This window comes from Callorhinchus milii, unplaced genomic scaffold (assembly GCF_018977255.1).
Source record: "Callorhinchus milii isolate IMCB2004 unplaced genomic scaffold, IMCB_Cmil_1.0 Scaffold2, whole genome shotgun sequence".
Classification (NCBI taxonomy): domain Eukaryota; kingdom Metazoa; phylum Chordata; class Chondrichthyes; order Chimaeriformes; family Callorhinchidae; genus Callorhinchus; species Callorhinchus milii.
The window spans coordinates 83,434,481-83,453,786 of record NW_024704743.1 but is presented as its reverse complement, the minus strand read 5'-3'; the positions used below and the strand labels follow the sequence as shown (position 1 = coordinate 83,453,786).

The window sequence follows — 19,306 nt, the reverse complement described above, 5'->3', positions numbered from 1 at the left end:
TATTTTGTGGGCAAAACGCAACAGCTAATTGCGCACAACAGTGTCCCACAAGCAAACGTAGACTGAGTGACTAAATTATTATTATTATTACGTTGAATAATATTATTATTACCCCTGGAAAAGCGATTCGCCAATCAACTAACAATCGGGTTCCAACTTACTGCTAGGTAAACAGAGGCGTTTGGAGTAAGGAAACTTGCCCAATGTTTCGTCCCGCCCAAGTCCTCTCGTTTGCGAATCGAGTGCTATAACTACTCAGCCACAGGACTCTACAGGACATGTACATAAATTCGATTTGCTGTTATTTTCATTATGATGCAGATTGAAATAAACTTTTTGGAAAGATTCCATACATTAAACAGATGCCTCTAAATCAAAGCCCCAGGATCAGAGCTCTACAAAATGTATCATTAATGCAATACATATGGCAGTCTTAAACTTTAACATGCATTTAGGCAATGAGTTAGGCTGAGGTTAAAGTAAACATAAGACAGTTACTGTTCAGGCACTGCATATATTTTATTCATATCATTTTTGATTGTTTATGTCAAATTGGCTTTGTTGCTCACTGAGCATAGCAAGTCAGGTTGAATTTAATAAATCAATAATCATGTGGAAATGTTCCCATTTGCTATTTTTCCCGTTTTCATATACAGATGCAAGGTCAAAGCTTTGTGCATTTCTTTCTTCTTAGCCCCCTTCCCCCCTATCCACTACTGTGATGGTTGCTATCAGCAGTAACAAAAGTACTGTCAATTTACAGCTAATTTTGGCATGGATCATTGCAAAAAAAAATCTAGGTAAGCGTTTTATATTAAAGCAGACTCTTCAAACCAGTGCAGCTTTTGTGGTGCTTGATGACTGACGTCGATTTCTCTTTCATCTTGAAATGTGAAGCTTTAAAGGTAACACAGCATTGTAGAAGAATAACAACAATGTAAGATTTTTTGAATGTTGTTGAATATTTGTTGAATTATGAGGCATATACTTACACTTAACCTGGAAAAGTGGATGTTTTCTTGGTTGTGTTTTTGTTGAGAATTATTACATTAATTTAAGTATGCTGTTTCAGAGTTTATAGACACGACTGTAAGTCTCAATTGATTGAGATAATGGGTGATCCTGATAATAGTTCTTTTTCATGCATTTGTTGAACCCAGCAGTGGGTGGGGGAGGGAAGGAGAGAAGAAAGAGAATAATGTAGTTTGCCCATAATAGTTTATTGATTTGTCTAAGAATAGCAAAGGCCCGAAGCCTTTATCATCAATGGGACTCTTCCTCTTGCAGCAGCGAGTGTATTTCACGTCATCAATCAGGTCTAGAGTCTATAGAAAATGGGCTTTCAAGCGAAGATCCTGTTTTTAGGAGGATTTGTGGTTTTTGGAATTCTTTGTCTTATTTGCAACATAGTTCCTCCCACCTATTTTCCTTTCTGGTTTTCAAGATGGTGTGAAGTTGCAAAGACATGTGTACAAGTGGATCAAAGTCCTTGTTTGATATTCTGTCATTTTGCTGGAAATGGAAGCAATGTCCATTCAAAATCCTTTTTGTTTGACGACTCACAGAGACTTATAAATGGAACGTCAGTCATCGAGCTGAATATGCCTGAAAATAACACACAAACCTTGTGTGTAATTCATCACTTGGTGGTGTGGTAGATTCTGAGTTAAAATAGGCAGCTTCTGCAAATCAAGATTCGCTCGACTGGTATCCTTATTATTATCATTAGGTACTATTTGCCATAGTGCCTTATAATGTCTCAAAGTGGTTCACAGAATTTACTATAAAGTGTAGTAACTGTGTATTTGTAGGCAAATATGGCAGCCAATTGGTGCACAGAAATGTCCCACAGCCATTTTTTTAAACCTGGTGGGTTGTTGGTCAGGACATCACGAGAAACCTCCTTCTGTTTTGAATAGTGTTACAGGATCTTTAAAGTTCAACCAAACAGGCAGACAGGACATCAGTTCAACATCTCATCCGAAGGGTGGCACCCCTGACAGTGCAGCATTCCCCCACTGCATTCGAGTTTCAGCCTAGACTGTGAGCTCAAAGCTATGTGTCAAGTGTTTCTCAGTTGGTAGCACTATTGCCTCTGAGTCAGAGGTTGTGGTTTCAAGCTCCACATCAAAACTCCCATAGTTTAGGCTGACACTGCCTTACAGGGTCTGTTGCAGTGTTGAAATTGCTGTCATTTGGATAAGATGTTAAGATGAGGTTTCATCTGGCTGTCAGATGGATGTTAAAATTCCCAAGGCCCTATTTGAAAAGAAATGGGAGTTTTTCCTGTTATCCTGGCCAATTTCCCTCAAATATTAGCCATTCACTTCATGGCTGTTTGTGGGATATTGTTCAGTGCAAATGAGCTGCGCATTTGCCTATAAATACTCAGGAATCTTCACTGGGGAATATTTCGTGATCAAGGCACATTAATGTATTGGCACGATCCTTACACACGGCTTCCTTAGTGTGGGTCAGCGCTGCACTGTAATTCAGGATCTGAGATCATCAGACTATCGCATGGATAACAGAGAGCTTGAACCACAAGCAGGGCATGGTGAGATGACTTCATTTCATGTAATCGGTGGTTAATATAAATGAGAAAACTTGGGTTGCTCACAACAGTAATCAGGCCCTACATCATCCTCAGTTTTCTTCCCATTATACCACACGTGTGAATATGATGTTTATAAAATACTCTGGTCTCTCAAAGAGTGCCTGAGTGTGAATTAATATAATGCAGTTGATAAAGCGATCTCCGGGAATGCTAGTGCTTCACCACCAGAAAAATAGCTCTGAGATATAAACAGTAACTTCAGCTGGGAACTGCAAAAGAGCCTGGAAGTGAAATGCCAGCCACAGGTTTATACTGAAATTTGTGATCACAAGACATTCAACCATAGTGGGGGGGGGAGGAATTTACAGCTGAGTCTGCCCAAGTCTGTCCTCCTCCAACATCCACACTCAGGAGAGAGAGAGCTCTCTGAAGAGCAATCGGAAGCTGGAACCCTGGCTGATATTCCCATAAGGGAGTTAAGGTCAATTGTAAGACTCCTCTCACTGTCCAGCTGAGATAATGTAACTGCACAAAACAGCCTGCAGTCTTTCTGTCTGTGCGCCCCAGTGCTGTCGTGTCTGCCTATGCCCATCGAGGGAGATCGGTCATATATATTGTTAATTCAAGTGTCTTCTAAATTTGAGAGTATTGTTTCTCATTCCTTTCAACTTTATTCTACAATTTGGTTTCTTAATTTTCTTTTCATTACACCTGCTCCGCAACCCTTAAACAAAAAGGGAGTGTCTCTCCTGGTGCACGACAGTCTCCCAGATAAATTGCTTATTTACCTCTTTCTTGGTTATGTGAGAATTTACTGCATGTAAAATAGATGTCACTTTTGCCTATAAAAACAGTCACTACACTAGCACTAATCTCTCTCTCTTCCTTCCTTCCTTCCTTCCTTCCTTCCTTCCTTTCTGTAATATTCAGAAACTGTATATTTGCATATTTATAGGGAACCCAGCCTCCAATTTGTGCAGAGCAATGTCCCACAAATAGCCAGTGTGAATGCCCAATTTTATCCGGGGGATTGTTGGCCAGGACACCAGGAGAAGAAACTCCTGTTGCTTTTTGAATAGTGCCATGGGGATCTTTAATATCCAATTGGATGGCACACAGAATGAGCACAACTTGCGTGAACCCTCATTGCTTTTAACGATAACTTGCACTTCTATAGTGCTATTCACATAAAAGAATGTCTCAGAGCACTTAATACGTGGACACTGAGCAAGTGGAAGAAATTTATATGTGACGAAAAGGCACCCGAAGATGCACTGAAAAGCTGAATGTAATGAGATATTGACACATCTGCAGTTAAAGTAATTTTAGTTGCTTGAATATATTTTTAAATCAACATTGGGGTGAAGTTTGCAATGCTTCATACAAATGTGTTAATTAACACAAGGAACACGTTAATGGAACACCACAAATCTGTTCCATTTTGCTAATTAATTCCAGCTTACACTCACACATACTCTACCACTGCAGAACACCGTGTCGTTGCTCTCAGTCCCTTCCATGTGGCCACCACCTTTTATAGTTACAGTGATCCCAATGGCAAGCTGTGCCGTTTTAGTTAGTTAAACTCCAGCAGTATCCCAATTGGCTTCTGGTGGCAGATTTAAGTTGGGCCACTGCATGGAATACTGAAGAGGGCGGTCACTTGGATGGGAATTAGTGCAGACCCAGCCGTGTATCACAGGGTGTGTATATGTGATGTGTATATGCGTGAGGGTACACCAGTGTTAGTTTTCAAACAGGAGCAAATTTGCAGCATTACATAACGTGCAAACTAACACGAGGAACGTGTTATGATACTTTACAAATTTCGCCCCATTAAATTTCCCTGTGGTATATTTTTGAACAGAAAAATATCCCTTTCCAAGTGAGGACGGCTTGTTCAAATAAAGGCACAGTTATGTAAATGGTACATTAAGAAAGGGATTTTGTTTTGAAAAGCCCATTGTTCTCGCCAAAATTTCAATGTTGATGCAATGAATGTATTAATGTCAAAAAAACTCAGAACGTTTCAAAACAAAATCTGCTTTGGGTCACAAAACACTCTGTAATCTAAACCTCACCACTTTTATTGTTGAGAATGTCAGGATTTCCTGAATTTAAGGATGTATCTGCTATTTAAAGTCTTATATGTTGTTTCTTCCTTTTATAAAAACACATTTTTGAATGGTTATTCTGACTGAACAATAGTGATTTATGTCGCATACAATAAGCAAATGTTTTATCTGTAATTTGCTGTAAAGGCACATTCATGCGTACCATGGATTTGGCATGAAAGGCACTGTAAGCCATTTATACTCATTATTATGCACTGTGCAGTAAATGGTGAGTTGTTTGTATGTATTTACACTGTGTCCTTAAAATTTGCAGCCACATGACTAGTTTATAGTGAAGATAATGGAGCATTATGCTGACAGGAACAGTCGGATCCCTTCCTTTCTGTTCCTGTTGCTCTTCCTTTCCGTTCACTCAGCTTTCAGGGAAAACTGCAGTCCCGAAAGCCGAGAGGATCAACTCATGAGAATACCTCTTTTGTAGCTTTTCAATTTCTAACCTACTTATTCCTCTGTTTGCCAGGAGGACCAAGTAACCAGGTAACTTGGTGTAGTCTCAACATGGAATCTGAAGAGTAACTGCAGTTTAGGGAGGAAGGAAAGCTTAATAATATTCCTTGCATTTGATATAATGCCTTATCAGATCACAGAGATGTCTCAAAGCGCTTTACAGCATCTACTTTAAAGTGGCTTGACTGTATATTTTGTGGGTGAATTACTGCCAAATGTAGCAATTTAAAATTATTCTTGTGTTTGATGTAGGATCTTATCACATCATTGAGACGTTTCAAAGAACTTCGTAGAACTTACTGGAAGTGTAGCAACTATATTTTCGCCCACAAAATATATAATCAATTCACTTGTTATGTGAAATTTTAAAATTTAAATTTGAAAGGTAAAAGAAACTGCACCCGAGGGAAAAGGAAAGCCTATGAACAGGATGAAGGAAAGAGAGAGAACCCACTGTGTGCTATCAGACATCTCTGTAGTTCAAAGCAATGACCACCTATCCTCTCTAGGAATGTGGAGGACAATTTTCTTTTTAATTTTCTTACATGTTCCTGCAAATAAGACGGTTTTTAACCCAGTAAATTATTTTATCTGTATCCTGGGAAAAATAAAGTCCTATGTCAGAGCAGCTGAAGTTCACCAGGTCTCCTGGCAATTTATAGTCCGTTTTTATTTGCTTAGCAACAAATGTTGTCAATGTTCAGTTATCAGAATGATAAAAAAATATTATGACAATTAATCTTTACAGCTCCAGTGGGGCTCTGAAAAGGTTAAGAGGGATAAAGTCGCACAATTAAAAATGAAAATGATACTGTCAGAAGAAAAAGCTACAATATAGGGTCAGATATCCCATTGTGGATAAGGAAACTGCATATAATTGGTCATGTTGCAAAATACAAATTTACTACAGTGCTATCTTTAAAACTTTTCCATCAGACGTTATAGTGCCACTATTATATCACACAATGTCAACCCTTCTCTTGCTCTCTCTTCAATTATCCCTGTCTCTCTCTCTCTCTCTTATTCTCACTTTAATTCTTTCTTGCTTTCTGTATCAAACTTTCTCTCTGAATCTCTGTCTTTCTGATTCTTTTTCTCTGAGTTTAGTTCCTCTAACTATTTCAGTCAGTCAGCATCTATATTACTTTCTCTCTTTTGTAGTCTTTCCCGCTGCCCCTGACTTTCTTTCACTTTCTTTCTCTGACTCCCTGTCTCTAACCTTTCACCACACACTATCATGGATTGCTCTCTCCCCCGCTGTTAATCACAGTCACTCTATCCCCCCCGTCAATCACAGTATCTCTATTCTTGCCAGTCACAGTCACTCGACCCTCCTATCAATCACAGTCACTCTACCCTCCTGTCAATCACAGTCATTCTATCCTCTGTCAATCACAGTGACTCTATTCCCTGTCAATCACAGTAGCAATCACAGTCACTCTGCCCCCAGCAATCAGAGTAATAATTCTATCATGCTCATAGTGCTAACAATAACTCATAAACTTAGTGGACAAAGACGTCTGCTGTGTGTTAGTTGCTAAGACAGTGAGATTTGTAGTGGGAAATCCCATTGTGAATCACAAATCCCAAAGATCTCAAGGTTTAGTATTGGCCCAGGATAGATTTCAAGGAGGAACATGGAAGTGCCTAACAAGATGCCTTTATTCACTTTATCAAAATTCACTTTAGCGGAGGCATTTCTTTTCTGACAAGGCTGAAGGAACTCACTTGTTAGAAGTTTTTATTGCCTTGCTGTCTCCTTGTATGGTTTGGCTCCTATGTCTCTTACGAATCCTCTGCTGCCTATCTCTATCTCCACCTCTCTTGACTCATCACTCATGTAGGCAGCACCACCCCTGGCTGCCTTTCACATTTTCGTTCCGCCTCCTCCCGTCACAGTCACTACTACCTTCTGTTTTCTTCACGAACCACCACAGCAATATAGCTCAGGAGACACCATCGACCACCACAGCTATAGAAAAATGATTGTCATTGTTCAGCCTTTCTGCTCTTTTTTTTCTTCGAGCAAACATTTCATTCCTCTTGAGTAGAATTACCATATTATTTTAAAATCATATCAATCCATTCCTATCTCGAAAATGTTCACTTTAACACTTTTGTATATTGCATTACGTTTTCATGCCCTTTTTTCATAGTGTGGACCAAATTCAATATCAAATTGTTGAATTTATGCCCAGTGGAATATCACAGAGATACTGTTTTCAATATTTTATTGGTCAGCCACATGTGGAAATCCATCACCATCCTTAAGAGTATACTGAAAAACCAGACTGAGAGTTCCATGCATCCCACCTATACATGAAAATCTCCATGTATTGGAAAAAAATGCACACTGTCCCTGGAGGGACGTATTCTGCTTATCTAATTACAGCGAGTATTAGGTGTAGGCTGGCAAGAGCTAAAGTTTGGGAACCTCATAATGTGCTGGCGTTTAAGCAGGTAAAACCACATAGTTTGCCAGTGAAAGCACTGTCTGGCAAGGTTTCCTGCTGCCTGTCAAGCTGGGACCAGATAATTGCATCTTAAAAGAACCTTAATATTCTCAAATTTGCAATTAGTTCTCCCAAAGGGCTAAATCCAATGGAATATTGGCTTGCTGGTTAGTGAGATACCAACTTCACATAAACTTGCATTTATAAAGCACCTTCACACAGCGTAGCATCTCAGAACAGAGATCAGCTGAAATTGGAGTTTGCAACTTCTGTCTTCCAGTCTGCAAGACATGTGATGCACTGGAAGGTACCTTAGTTCACCAGGCTATTGAGAAATGTTACATTTTAATAATGCTTGCATTTGATATTGCGCCTTATCACGTCTTTGAGACATCTCAAAGGGCTTCATAGAATATACTGTGAATTGACTAATTTGTGGGCGAAACATGGCAGCCAATTGCACACAGCAGTGTCCCACAAACAGCCATGGATTGAGTGACCAAATTACATATATTTTTTGAAGGGATTATTACCCCCGCAAAAGTGATCCACCAATCGACTAAATAGAGGCATTGGGAGTAAGGAAACTTTCCCGACTTTCACCCTGCCCAGGAATCAAACCCGGGTCCCCTCCCTTGCAAGGCGAGTGCTCTAACCACAATGCTACAAGGACTTTTATTAGTTACTGATGTGTAATTGTGATAACCTGCTCAATGCATTGGTTTAAAGGTTCGTATCCTGTTGACCTTACTCTTGATGATGTTTGAGTTCTTTTTCCTTCTCCTGGGATTCAGTGAATAATGTCCACTTGGGTGAAATGACTGTTATTCCAGTAAAAGGAAAAAGGATTCAAACACCATTGGGAAGAGAGAGAAAAATTGGGAAATTGGAAGAAAAAGAGTAGTGGAAAATAAATGACATTTATATTATTACATCAATGTTTAACTTTCTGTATTTGAAATAATAGCTGGTGGAACCTTGTTTACTCTCTGTAAAAGCTCTCACTGTTTGTAATTTGGAAATGTACATCAAAACAACAGATTCGTTCTGATCTTCTCATAATTACATAGAAAATTTCAAAAGGGGTTGGTTCGTACATGTATAATCTGTGTTTGATATTGGAACCAGTCTGATAAAGTATATCACAAAGTACTTTATATGTATTTATTGGTAATGCGTTTGCCTTTGCAATGTACTGTGTGGTCAGGTTTTTGAGGACTGGAAGATATTCATTGCCAAGTCGCGGCTAGTAAAATTCTAGCAAGGAAAGAATGCAAAATAATAAACACAGTGGAGACTAAATACAGCACAGACAGCATAAAACGTAAGTTCACAATCATATTGGGGAAATACCTGCCTTAAAGCTTCACTGTAGAGTTCAAACCCTACATGTTCAATTTAATGAAGAATCCCAGGGCATTGTTCCATTCATTGTACAATTTGAAGATATTGCTAACTTACCATTGACGTGGATGTGCAGAAACAATTTAAATTAGGGTTTAACCCATTGATGACCAATCCTGGTATTTGCTTTCACCCACTTAGCAAGCTGTTTGCTAAACTATAATATTAAGGAAGAGAGCCCTCTGTTTATCACCTCGACATCTCATCTCTGTGCTGACCCTGCCATGAGTGAGTGAGCCACTTAGCACAAAGGGTATAGGAGTCTCGATTCAAGAGACTGGTGGAGTTCAATTGCATTGCAGATAATTAATAAAATGCTATGTTTTATCTTCTGAGAATGGAGGTTGCAATCAGCTAGAGTGTACCAGTGGTTATGGAAATGAAGCTCATGTGGCCAAATAAATGATGTTCTGCACTAGCCTGTTATTTAGGTGGATGACTTTATTTTGCCAAACTATAATTTACAGGCCAAGTCAGTATTAAGGGTTTTGATGTTGGGATGCACCATAGTGTGAATTTGATGAGGTAGTGAGAAGAGCAAGTCGGAGCTTTTATGTGCTCATTGCACATTGGCAGTATACAGGAAAAAAATCCTTGAGTCGCGTTTTTTTTCCCCCCAGATGTAAGTTCCTTGCATATGTACAGTCTTAAACTGAGCGCAAGACCAATACATCAAAATGGAATTTATAAATAATGTTACTGCTGCCAGCGTGTTTGCTTTTGTACGTCTGAACTCGTAATGATCAATCTGCATATTTCAGCCCTGTAAATAAAAGGACTACATTTCCATGTGGAATCACTTAAGTGCCATGGGATTTGAGCATGGCTTCTATTTTGCCCTGGATGAATTCCAGATTGGTTACTTATGTTGTAATCTTGTGATCAGATAGACTTTGCACATCATGCAGGGCAGCCTTCAGTGGTTGGTTGTTTCAGGGAACGTCACCCCTATAAATGATGTAAGAGCCCAGCGCTTTTGTAAAGGATTCAAAGAAAGGAAGCAAAAATGTGCTGCTTTCAAGTAAAAAAAAGTAAAAAGCAAACATTTTTGCCTACAGAATACACACTTTACAGTAAATCCTGTGAAACGCTTTGAGATGTCCCCTGAAAGTGAAAGGCACCTATATCAAATGAAATGAAATGATTATAATAAACCAACCCATTCTAAATCCTCCTGGCATTGTCAATCCTTAGCTTGTTTAAAATGGAGTGTAATCATACGGTATATTAACCTCTTATTTCAATTTATTTTGATGAAGCAACATCTTTTGCTATTGGTACTTCCCAAGCTGCATTGTTGCGACTGTTTTGTTCACTTTATAAGGCTGTCAACATTACTTGTCCTGACTTCATCTTTTAGTTTAACACAGGTATTTTATTTCCTAGAATAAATAGGGACTAAATACTGTATCTATTGCACTGCACGTATTGTGGTGAAAGGAGAAAGTAATAGATTGCATATTGTGTCCAGTATGTGAAACAAGTTTCACACATTGCACACACAATGTGCAATCGATCATGTTTCACATATTTGGAGGAGCTTTATTTTCAAAGCAATACAATACAATTTATATAGTCTCATATCGTGAGGACAATGCAAAACACTTCAATTTAATAGTCATTGTGGAGAAAGTGGATAACTTTTTAAAAGGTTCAGAAATGAAAATATTATTGGCAGAGGATGCATAGATGCGGTTATTTATGAAAAAGAGAAGTTGAGCGTTTCAGCTGTAATCATTAAAAATAGACTAAAACTGACCTTATTTGGGTCTGTTTATCCTCTTAGTGCATTGAACTGCAGATTAACATTTTTTCATTTTGTAACATAAGACAAGAGCCATGCTATTTTCTTATGGTGCAGCACTGAGAAGCTCGGTTGAATTATCAGAACTCTGAACTACAAAGTATGTAATAATAACCAAACAATAATAATAATCCTGGTATTTGCTAACAGCACCTTATCACATTGATGAAACGTCTCAAAGCGCTTCACAGGATTTATTGTAACGGGAAGTGACTGTATTTAGTAGACAAATCTATGAATAGTTCACATGATGAAATGGTGTTAATTGAAATTTTAAAAATCTTCAGATAATGACGATGATGGTTACTGGAGCTATTTCCGGTTAATTGTATGTGTCACTGGTTGAATTATAATAAATAAATATAATTCTTGCATTTGATATAGCGCTGGTCACGTCTTCTAGAAGTCTCAAAGCTCTTCATAGAATATACTGTAAAGTGAATTTACTGTATATTTGTAGGCGAAACACGGCAGCCAATTGCACATAGCAGTTTCCCACAAACAGTTGGGGATTGAAGTGACCAATTTATTATTGTTTTTTCTTTTAGTTTATTTTTTTTAGACTAATTAAGGAATTATTCCCATGTTAGCAGTGAGGGTAGATGGGAGGGCACAATGACCTTTGAATGGGATGTTAAACTGAGGTCCCGTCTGCCTGATCAGGTAAACATTAAAGATTCCGTGGTACTATTCGAAAAGAGAAAGGAATTTTTCCTTGCATCCTGGCCAACAATCCCCCAAATAAAATTGGGCTGTCTCCTACCAAGCCAGTCCGGAACCTTAGCGTCTTGTTTGACCCTCAACTTTTTTTTCTACCCCACTTCCGTGCCATGACCCGCTCTGCCTCAGCAACATCATCCAGCTCTGCCACTGCCTCACTCCGCTGGCTGCCGAGACCCTCATACATGCATTCATAACATCCAGGCTGGACTACGCAAACTCCCTGCTTGCCGGCCTCCCCAACTTCTCCCTCCATAAGCTGCAGATCACTAAATTCTGTGACCCTATCATCCCTATCCTCGCCTGACTCCACTGGCTTCCCATCACACAGAGGATACAGTTCAAGATCCTGGTCCTCACCTTCAAAGCCCTCCATGACCTTGCTTTCCCCTACCTCTGCGACCTCCTAACCCCCTACCAACCTCCCTCCGCTCAGCAGGCTCCGGCCTGCTTCACATCTCCAACACCTTTGGCGGGCGAGCCTTAAGCCACTCTGCCCCACCCTCTGGAACTCCATCCCGTAGTCCCTCCACCTCTTCCTCCCCCTCCCTTGCCTCCTTCAAGACCCATCTCAAGACCCTCCTCTTCAACTGTGCCTTCGGTCACCCTCCTTCCCCCCCTGCCCTCCACCCTCCCCGATTCCGACCCCAGCTCGGGTTCGAAACACTGATTGTCCAGCGCCTTGGGACGTCCTCTCGACGTGGAAGGCGCTATACAAATGTAATTTGTTGTTGTTGTTATAACTCTTTGTGGTACATTGCTATGCGCAAATTGTATTAAATAATAATAATCCTTGCATTTGATCTAACGTCTTTCATGTTGTGATGGATGACATCTCAAAACCCTTCTCAGGATGTGCTGTGAAGTGCAATGACTAATTTGTGTGCGAATGCAAGCAGGCAATTTTTAGCCAGGAGTGTTCCACAAACAGCCATGAAATGAAGGACCAATTTTATTTGGGGGAAATGTTGACCAGGACACCAGAAGAATCTCGATTGCCTTTTGACTATAAAATACACAGTCACTACACTTTAAAGTAAATCCTGTGAAGCATTTTGAAACATCCTTTTGGTGTGAAACAAGCTGTATCAAAGGCAAATATTATTATTTTAGTAATTATTATTCATAAGTATTATTTAGTACTATCATTTTTCTGACTTGAATACATTCAGCAGAGCTTGTAGGAGGTTTGTTAGTACTTCCTGTGGTATCATTCAATTCTTTTTCAAAAAAATAATAATGGCAAACTCAACGTAAGTAGTCCCAGATGGGGGATATTTGCTATGAAGCTTTCCAAGATTTTCCTGTGGGTTCTTGCTAGTTGCTGTGCACATCTTTGAACAATTCTGCTGTGCCTGCTGCAGAATAGATTCTTGATTCAATGCAGTTTTGTGTTCAGTGGAAGTTTATGGCTACAAGGACTGAGGTTAGCGACGATGATCTTCTGCCGTCCATTCATGGTCCTGCAACATCCTCTCATTCTTTTATTTTACATTGGATTGTTCCTATTCATTAAACTCCAGGACCAGCTGGCTGATACCACCACACTAGGCACTGAGCGTCATAACCCCATCCTCACCTGGCACCACTGGCTCTTCCTCTGTGACTTTCTAAAACCCTATAACCTGCCTGCTCCCTTCACTCGGCAGGCCTTGGCCTGTTTCATGTCCCCCATCCTGCCTGCCCCACCATCAGCGGTTAGGCCTTCAGTCTTTCCGCCTCCACGTTGTGGACCTTCATCCTGGAGTCCCTCCACTTCACCCCTTCTCCTTCTCGCCTCCTTCATGGTCTGTCTCTAGACCTTCCACTCCGAGCGCACCTTCAATCATCTTCCCACCATTTCCCTCTCCCCCCTCCCTTAGCCCACTCGAATCCAACCAACAGCTCAGGTGCAAACCCTCAACTGTCCACCTCTGGGACGTCCTCCCGACATGTAATTGGTTGTTGTTACTGGTAAATATGTTGCCCAGAGTTAATCTGAGGTGGACGGACTTGCACCGTCCCAGCTCTGATATTCAATCTGCGTTGAATTTGCTGACATCAGCTGGGATGGTGTCAGGGGAGCTTGAATTAGCCGCAGTGCCTTACAGTATAGAGGGAAGAAAAATGAGTTGTAGCTCCTGATTACTATCCAATGAATCCTTGCTGGAAAGAGCAGGTGTATAGACACCGCTGTGTGAGAAGAGGATTGGGCAGAACTGTGACACTTAACGTGGGACAAGTTAGCAATCTACACATAGGAGGGTTATTCTGCTGCACTCACTAAATGTAACAACTTTGTTGCTCTGTGCATAGAAACACATGCAATTTTATTGATATGTTATGTATAATTAGAATTTCACTGCTTATTTATAAAGTTATTCTGCTAAAGTTAGCAAATGGTCCCCAGAGACAGGATGACTGATGTGGGAATGGAAAATGTTACACCAGTGCTATAAGGATACTCATTTGAGTTTGGGGCTAAGGCACGTTGAGTAGATTTAGCTTGAGGCTGTATCTAACTAACTGTGTTATACTGGGAGTGCTCAACTTTGATACTGGTTGACTGAAATAGAAGAGCATACCATTTTCCACCATTGAACTCTCATGTTGACGAGCACAAGAATCACAGTCTGGATCTGCGACATATTCAAACTTAAAGGATAGGAATGTGCGATCCTTAAAAAAGGCAGAAAAATGTAATATAGATGCATAACGGTAATCGGAGCCCCAATATGTTCCTGTTTAATTGGCCTATGTGCTAGTGCCCTTTGTAAAACGAGATGTCAGATACGTACTTTTAAGAAGAATGAGCTGTATTGCTAGGGGTGTGTATTGCCAATGGTGGAGGACAAGTTACACACGTGGGAGATTGACACGTCCTGCATATTTGAGGAAGTGAGACAAGAATACAGAATTTGCTCAAAAATGTGATTTCAGGATGATTGAAACATGAAAATTGTGTCATTGTGGTAGCATCAAGGTAAAACTGTACATATGCTGCCTGTTTTTCCCTCAAACATTGTATTACAGGATTTTTTGATTTTTTAGGATCTTGCTGTCAAGTGTTTAGATCATTTTGGTGGGTGGGCAAGCAGGTTAGAAGCGGGCTTTTTTTTCCCCCATTTCCCTTGCTGTTGCTTCATGTTGTGCTATTTTCTTTCTCCCCTCCCGTCCCATACAAATAATTTGATTTGTTCATTCCTCCTCGTTCGGCACGAGTCGTTGATGTTGTGGGTATTAACTAGTGATCTGCAAGAATGTAGCTGGATCATCAACAACCAATTCTGGTCCTTTACCTGCAAAAGACTTCTAGTGACAGCACTTGGGGGGCGGGGGGGTGGGGGTTGCATTGTTAGAGGTACCATCCTTCAGATGAGGTGTTAAACTGAGGACTTACTTTGAAGTGGAGTGACCGTTTATTTTGTAGTCAAACACAGCTACCATTGTACACACAGGAATGTCGCACAAACAGCAATGGAATGAATGAATAATTTTATCTGGGGAATGGTTAGCCAGGACACCGGAAGAAACTCCCTTATCTTTTTGAACAGTGCCATGGGATCTTTAACGTCCACCTGAATCGGCAAACGGGGCCTCGGTTTAAAAAATCATCTGAAGGACGACACCTGTAAAAATGCAACGCAGCCCAACACTGAATTGTGGAGAGTCAGCCTAGACTATATAAGTTCAAAGTTTCCAACATGGGGCTTGAACTCACAACCTTCTCAATCGGAGGTGATAGTGCGATCACTTGAGCCAGGCTGACGATCTGGCATAACCTGCTATCTGGAGTTTGGTAGCATGTTCAGTATCAGAGGATATAAGGATTTACCTATCTCATCCTGCTGCAAGTGTACCTCCCGTCAGCTGGTCACAAAGTCGCTTTGACTGCCGCATTGGAGGCAGTTGCATTTCTCAGGAAATAAGAGATAATCATGGATTTCAAAAAGTAATAATATTGCTGTCAGCAGTAAAGGATCAGCTTGCCGTACGTGCATTGTTAAATAGATGATGCATGTTAGGCATCCTTGGAAATTGATATTTATCTAATGGGCAGATGTGATTTGATGATTCACTTGTACTACTCATACGTCTGTCTGACTGATAAATATTGCATTTTGTGTTGGCTGTTTATACGTCCTTGAACAAGGCAATTGTGGCATTTTCGGAGCACAGTGCTCTTTTATGTGCAACGTAAGAATGTTTGGTTTCTATTTGTCTACTGTAGTACTTGGAAATAATGCAGGTAAATATTTATAAAATTGTGAATTCTTCTCCTTTGTCTGCAGACGTGAATATGTATGAGTTTGTTGAGATCCAAGTGTTATTCAAGTCATTTTTTACATGCACCAGACCGTGATGAGGATTTATTTAGTGAAACATAGTAACGTCTAATCACATTTAATGTCTATAATAGCAATGTTATTAAATAATTTTTTTAAAATCATTTTTTTCCTTTCCATATAATTCTAGGTTTCAGCTGTTCCTTTTTAAAGTAATCCTCGACCAGCAGACTCCATCCAGCAAAGAGGCCAGAAACGAAACAGCGGCATTTTAAAATAAAGGCTGACAGCCAACCATCGAGGGAGCTATGAATTGTGTGGAAGTTTAAGACACGTTTGTATCTATGGGATGGCTTCACTGGGACAGGCAGTGGAGGGAGAAAGATTCTTGCCTTGCACTGTAAGTATCGTGCGGACAACAAGTAAATATTTAAGAAATAAGACAGTGGCGGTGAATGAAAACGATAATCCAGACGTGGAACACATGGAGGCAGAGAAGCTTGATGCGAATTTGGATGGCAACGACAGAGATGAGAGGAAATCTCCAAAGTTTATTTGCCAAACCTGTGAAAGGAGCTTTCCTTTTCTCAGTGTACTGTCAGTCCACATGCGAACTCACACAGGGGAAAAGCCCTTTAAGTGTCCGTATTGTGACCACAGAACCTCCCAGAAAGGTAATCTCAAAATACACATCCGAACCCACAAGATGGGAGACCTGAGTGAGGGACATGAGAATGACATGGGTGATCAACAGCTCAAGGAGGTCAGTGCATCGGAGAAGCTGAATGCATACACGAACCCAATGAAAAGCAGGTCTTCTTCCAATAAGGTACAAAATGGAGTTACAAAAATAGACAATGGGAAGATCATTCTACGAAGGCTGAAAAAGGAAAAGGAAACGCTCAGTGCTAATGGCAGTGAGACGTTCCAGTGCTCTTTCTGTAAAGGGAAGTTTGGGAAGAAGCATGAACTGGAGCAGCACGTGCAGCTGCTGCACAAGTCTTACAAATGTCGGCTGTGCAAATACATCACGTTGAGAGAAGACAAACTGCTGAGCCACATAGAAAAGATCCACATCACCGTCGAAACAGCAAAAAGCGAAGCCGAGAGCAGGAAAAGTGAACAAACTGTGAACGAGTACACATGTGAAATATGCAGACAGACGTTCTCCCAGTCCTGGTTCTTGAAAGCCCATATGAAAAAGCACAACGGTTCCTTTGGACATGGCTGCCACGTTTGTGGAAGGAGGTTTAAGGAATCTTGGTTTCTCAAAAACCACATGAAGGTGCACGGGACGAAGAGTGCAAGCAAGAATAAAGTCAGTAAAAGTGACGTGGAGAATACGGCCACCATCAATGATGTGGTTCAGGAGGACACAATCGGCCATGCCTTTTCACAGTATAAAATCTGCATGAAATGTGGCTATTTGTTTCCAAATAAAGAAAGTTTAAGAGAACATGACAAACTGCACTACAGAACAACTGAAGCTTCCCTTGGAGGAAAATTAAAGTCTAAAAGAGAGACGTCAATTACCAGAGGCACTGAAACCGCAACCACAAAAGAATATTTCCTGAGGTGCCTGAATCTGAGGCCATCTGTGACATTGGACAACTTTACAAGTCGACTGTCTGCAAAGGGAATAGCTGAGCTCGACCCAGTTAGTAGTCACCAGGCTTGGCATTTGGCTACCAAAGGAAAAGTAGCAGAAGTCACTGAGTATGCACGGCACAGTGGGCTGAATGGTGTACTTCAAGTTTCGGATATCACTTACAACAAAGAGGAAGGAGAGTACATTGTTATCAGTGCTGAGAAGCGGAAACGGGATCAAGATGCTCATCGCACAGGCTACCCAAAAAAACGGAGTAGGACAGGTAACCTGTGTGACAAAGACAGCTCATTGCCAAACAGAGGTAGCTCTGTGGATGCCAAAAACAGCACCGATTTTAGACCTCCATCTCGCCAGAGCAGGAGGTCATCACAGAATAAAAGCACTGAGTGTTTTGAGTGTGGCAAGGTGTTTAGAACTTATCACCAGGTGGTGCTCCACTCAAGGGTTCACAGAAAGAACAGGAAGAGCACATGCAAACGTGAACAGGCATCCCAGGGTGGAAGACGTGGCTCCACCAGTGAGGTAGACTCCAGTTCAACCAGTAGACCTAGCACCCCAAGCTCTGCTTCCGTTCCAGAGGATGTAGTGATTCCAAAGCTTGGGGAAGAAGGCATCGTCTGCTCCAAGGACGGTCCACATATAGCCTCAGATGGTAGAGCACAGATCATATTAGAGGAGTGTTCACAGACCCTGTTAGAGAAAGGTGCAGAGACCCTATCAGAGGAAGGTGCACAGATCCCGTCAGAGGAGAGTACACAAACTCTATCAGAGGAGAGGACACAAACTCTATTAGAGGAGAGGACACAAACTCTATCAGAGGAGAGGGCACAAACTCTATCAGAGGAGAGGACACAAGTTCTATCAGAGAAGGAAGCACAGGCATTATCAGAGGAGAGTGCACAGACTCTATCAGAGGAGAGTATACAAACGCTATCAGAGGAGAGGACGCAAACTCGATCAGAGAAGGAAGCACAGGCGCTATCAAAGGAGTGTAAAGAAATTCTATCAGAGGAGAGGACACAGGGTCCATCAGAGGTGTGTACACAAATACCAGAGGAAGGAGCACAGACTCTATCAGAGGAGGGAGCACAGACTCTATCAGAGGAGGGAGTACAGACTCTATCAGAGGAGAGTACACAGAAGCTATCCCAGAAACTCTCACAGACCCCTTCAGAGGAAAGAGAGCAAATCTTGTCAAAAGAGGGTACACATATCCTATCAGAGGGTCGTTTACGGATCGTGTTGGAGGAGGATGTACGGTTGCCATTGCCATGTTTAGGTAAGACATTTTCTGTAAGGCAGTTACAAGGCAAGCTCTTTGAGAAATCCTCCCAACATGAAAAGCACTATATATATGTAAATTGTATTGTAAATTGTGCTGCAAACTGTTTTGTGAAAACATTGGGGGGGGAAATTGTGATATACATTTTTCAAAAAAATTAAATCATCTGGGGGTGTGGGTGACCCTAACGAGCAGCATGTTTCGTCTCGATGCCTAGTTACCCTGAGAAGGTGGTGGAGCCTTCTCTTTAAACCTCCGCAGTACTTCTGGCTATAGTGCTCGTGGTAGTGACTCATTGTGGGAGCACCATTTTAGTGGTGTTGAGGAGGGAGTTCCAGGATTTTGACCCAATGACAATGCAAGTCTGTGTATATCCATGTCAGGATGGTGAATGACTTGATGGGAACTTGGAGATGATGATGTACCCACAATATTTGCTGTTCTTCTCCTGGATGGTGGCAGGAGATTTTATTCGGCAGATTTTTTATTGTAATTTAGCCAGGTCCAGGGGCATGGAATTGATTCCTGAAGATCTTTTCATTTATACTTATTTTTAAAACTGGCCAAAAAAATCCCTGCTGCTGGAGAAAAGGATTAAAGACTCCCACGATTGTCGCTCGCTATTTTTAA

The 19,306-nt window shown here is 40.9% G+C and overlaps 1 protein-coding gene across 1 annotated transcript in view; it reads left to right on the top strand.

Moving 5' to 3' along the window:
- znf516 (zinc finger protein 516) overlaps positions 1–19,306 on the top strand; it is a 124,016-nt gene that overhangs the window by 52,546 nt on the left and 52,164 nt on the right. The window contains 1 exon segment of the mRNA XM_007900570.2: positions 15,976–18,673. Coding sequence (XP_007898761.2) covers positions 16,270–18,673 — 2,404 coding nt within the window. The 5' untranslated portion in view covers positions 15,976–16,269.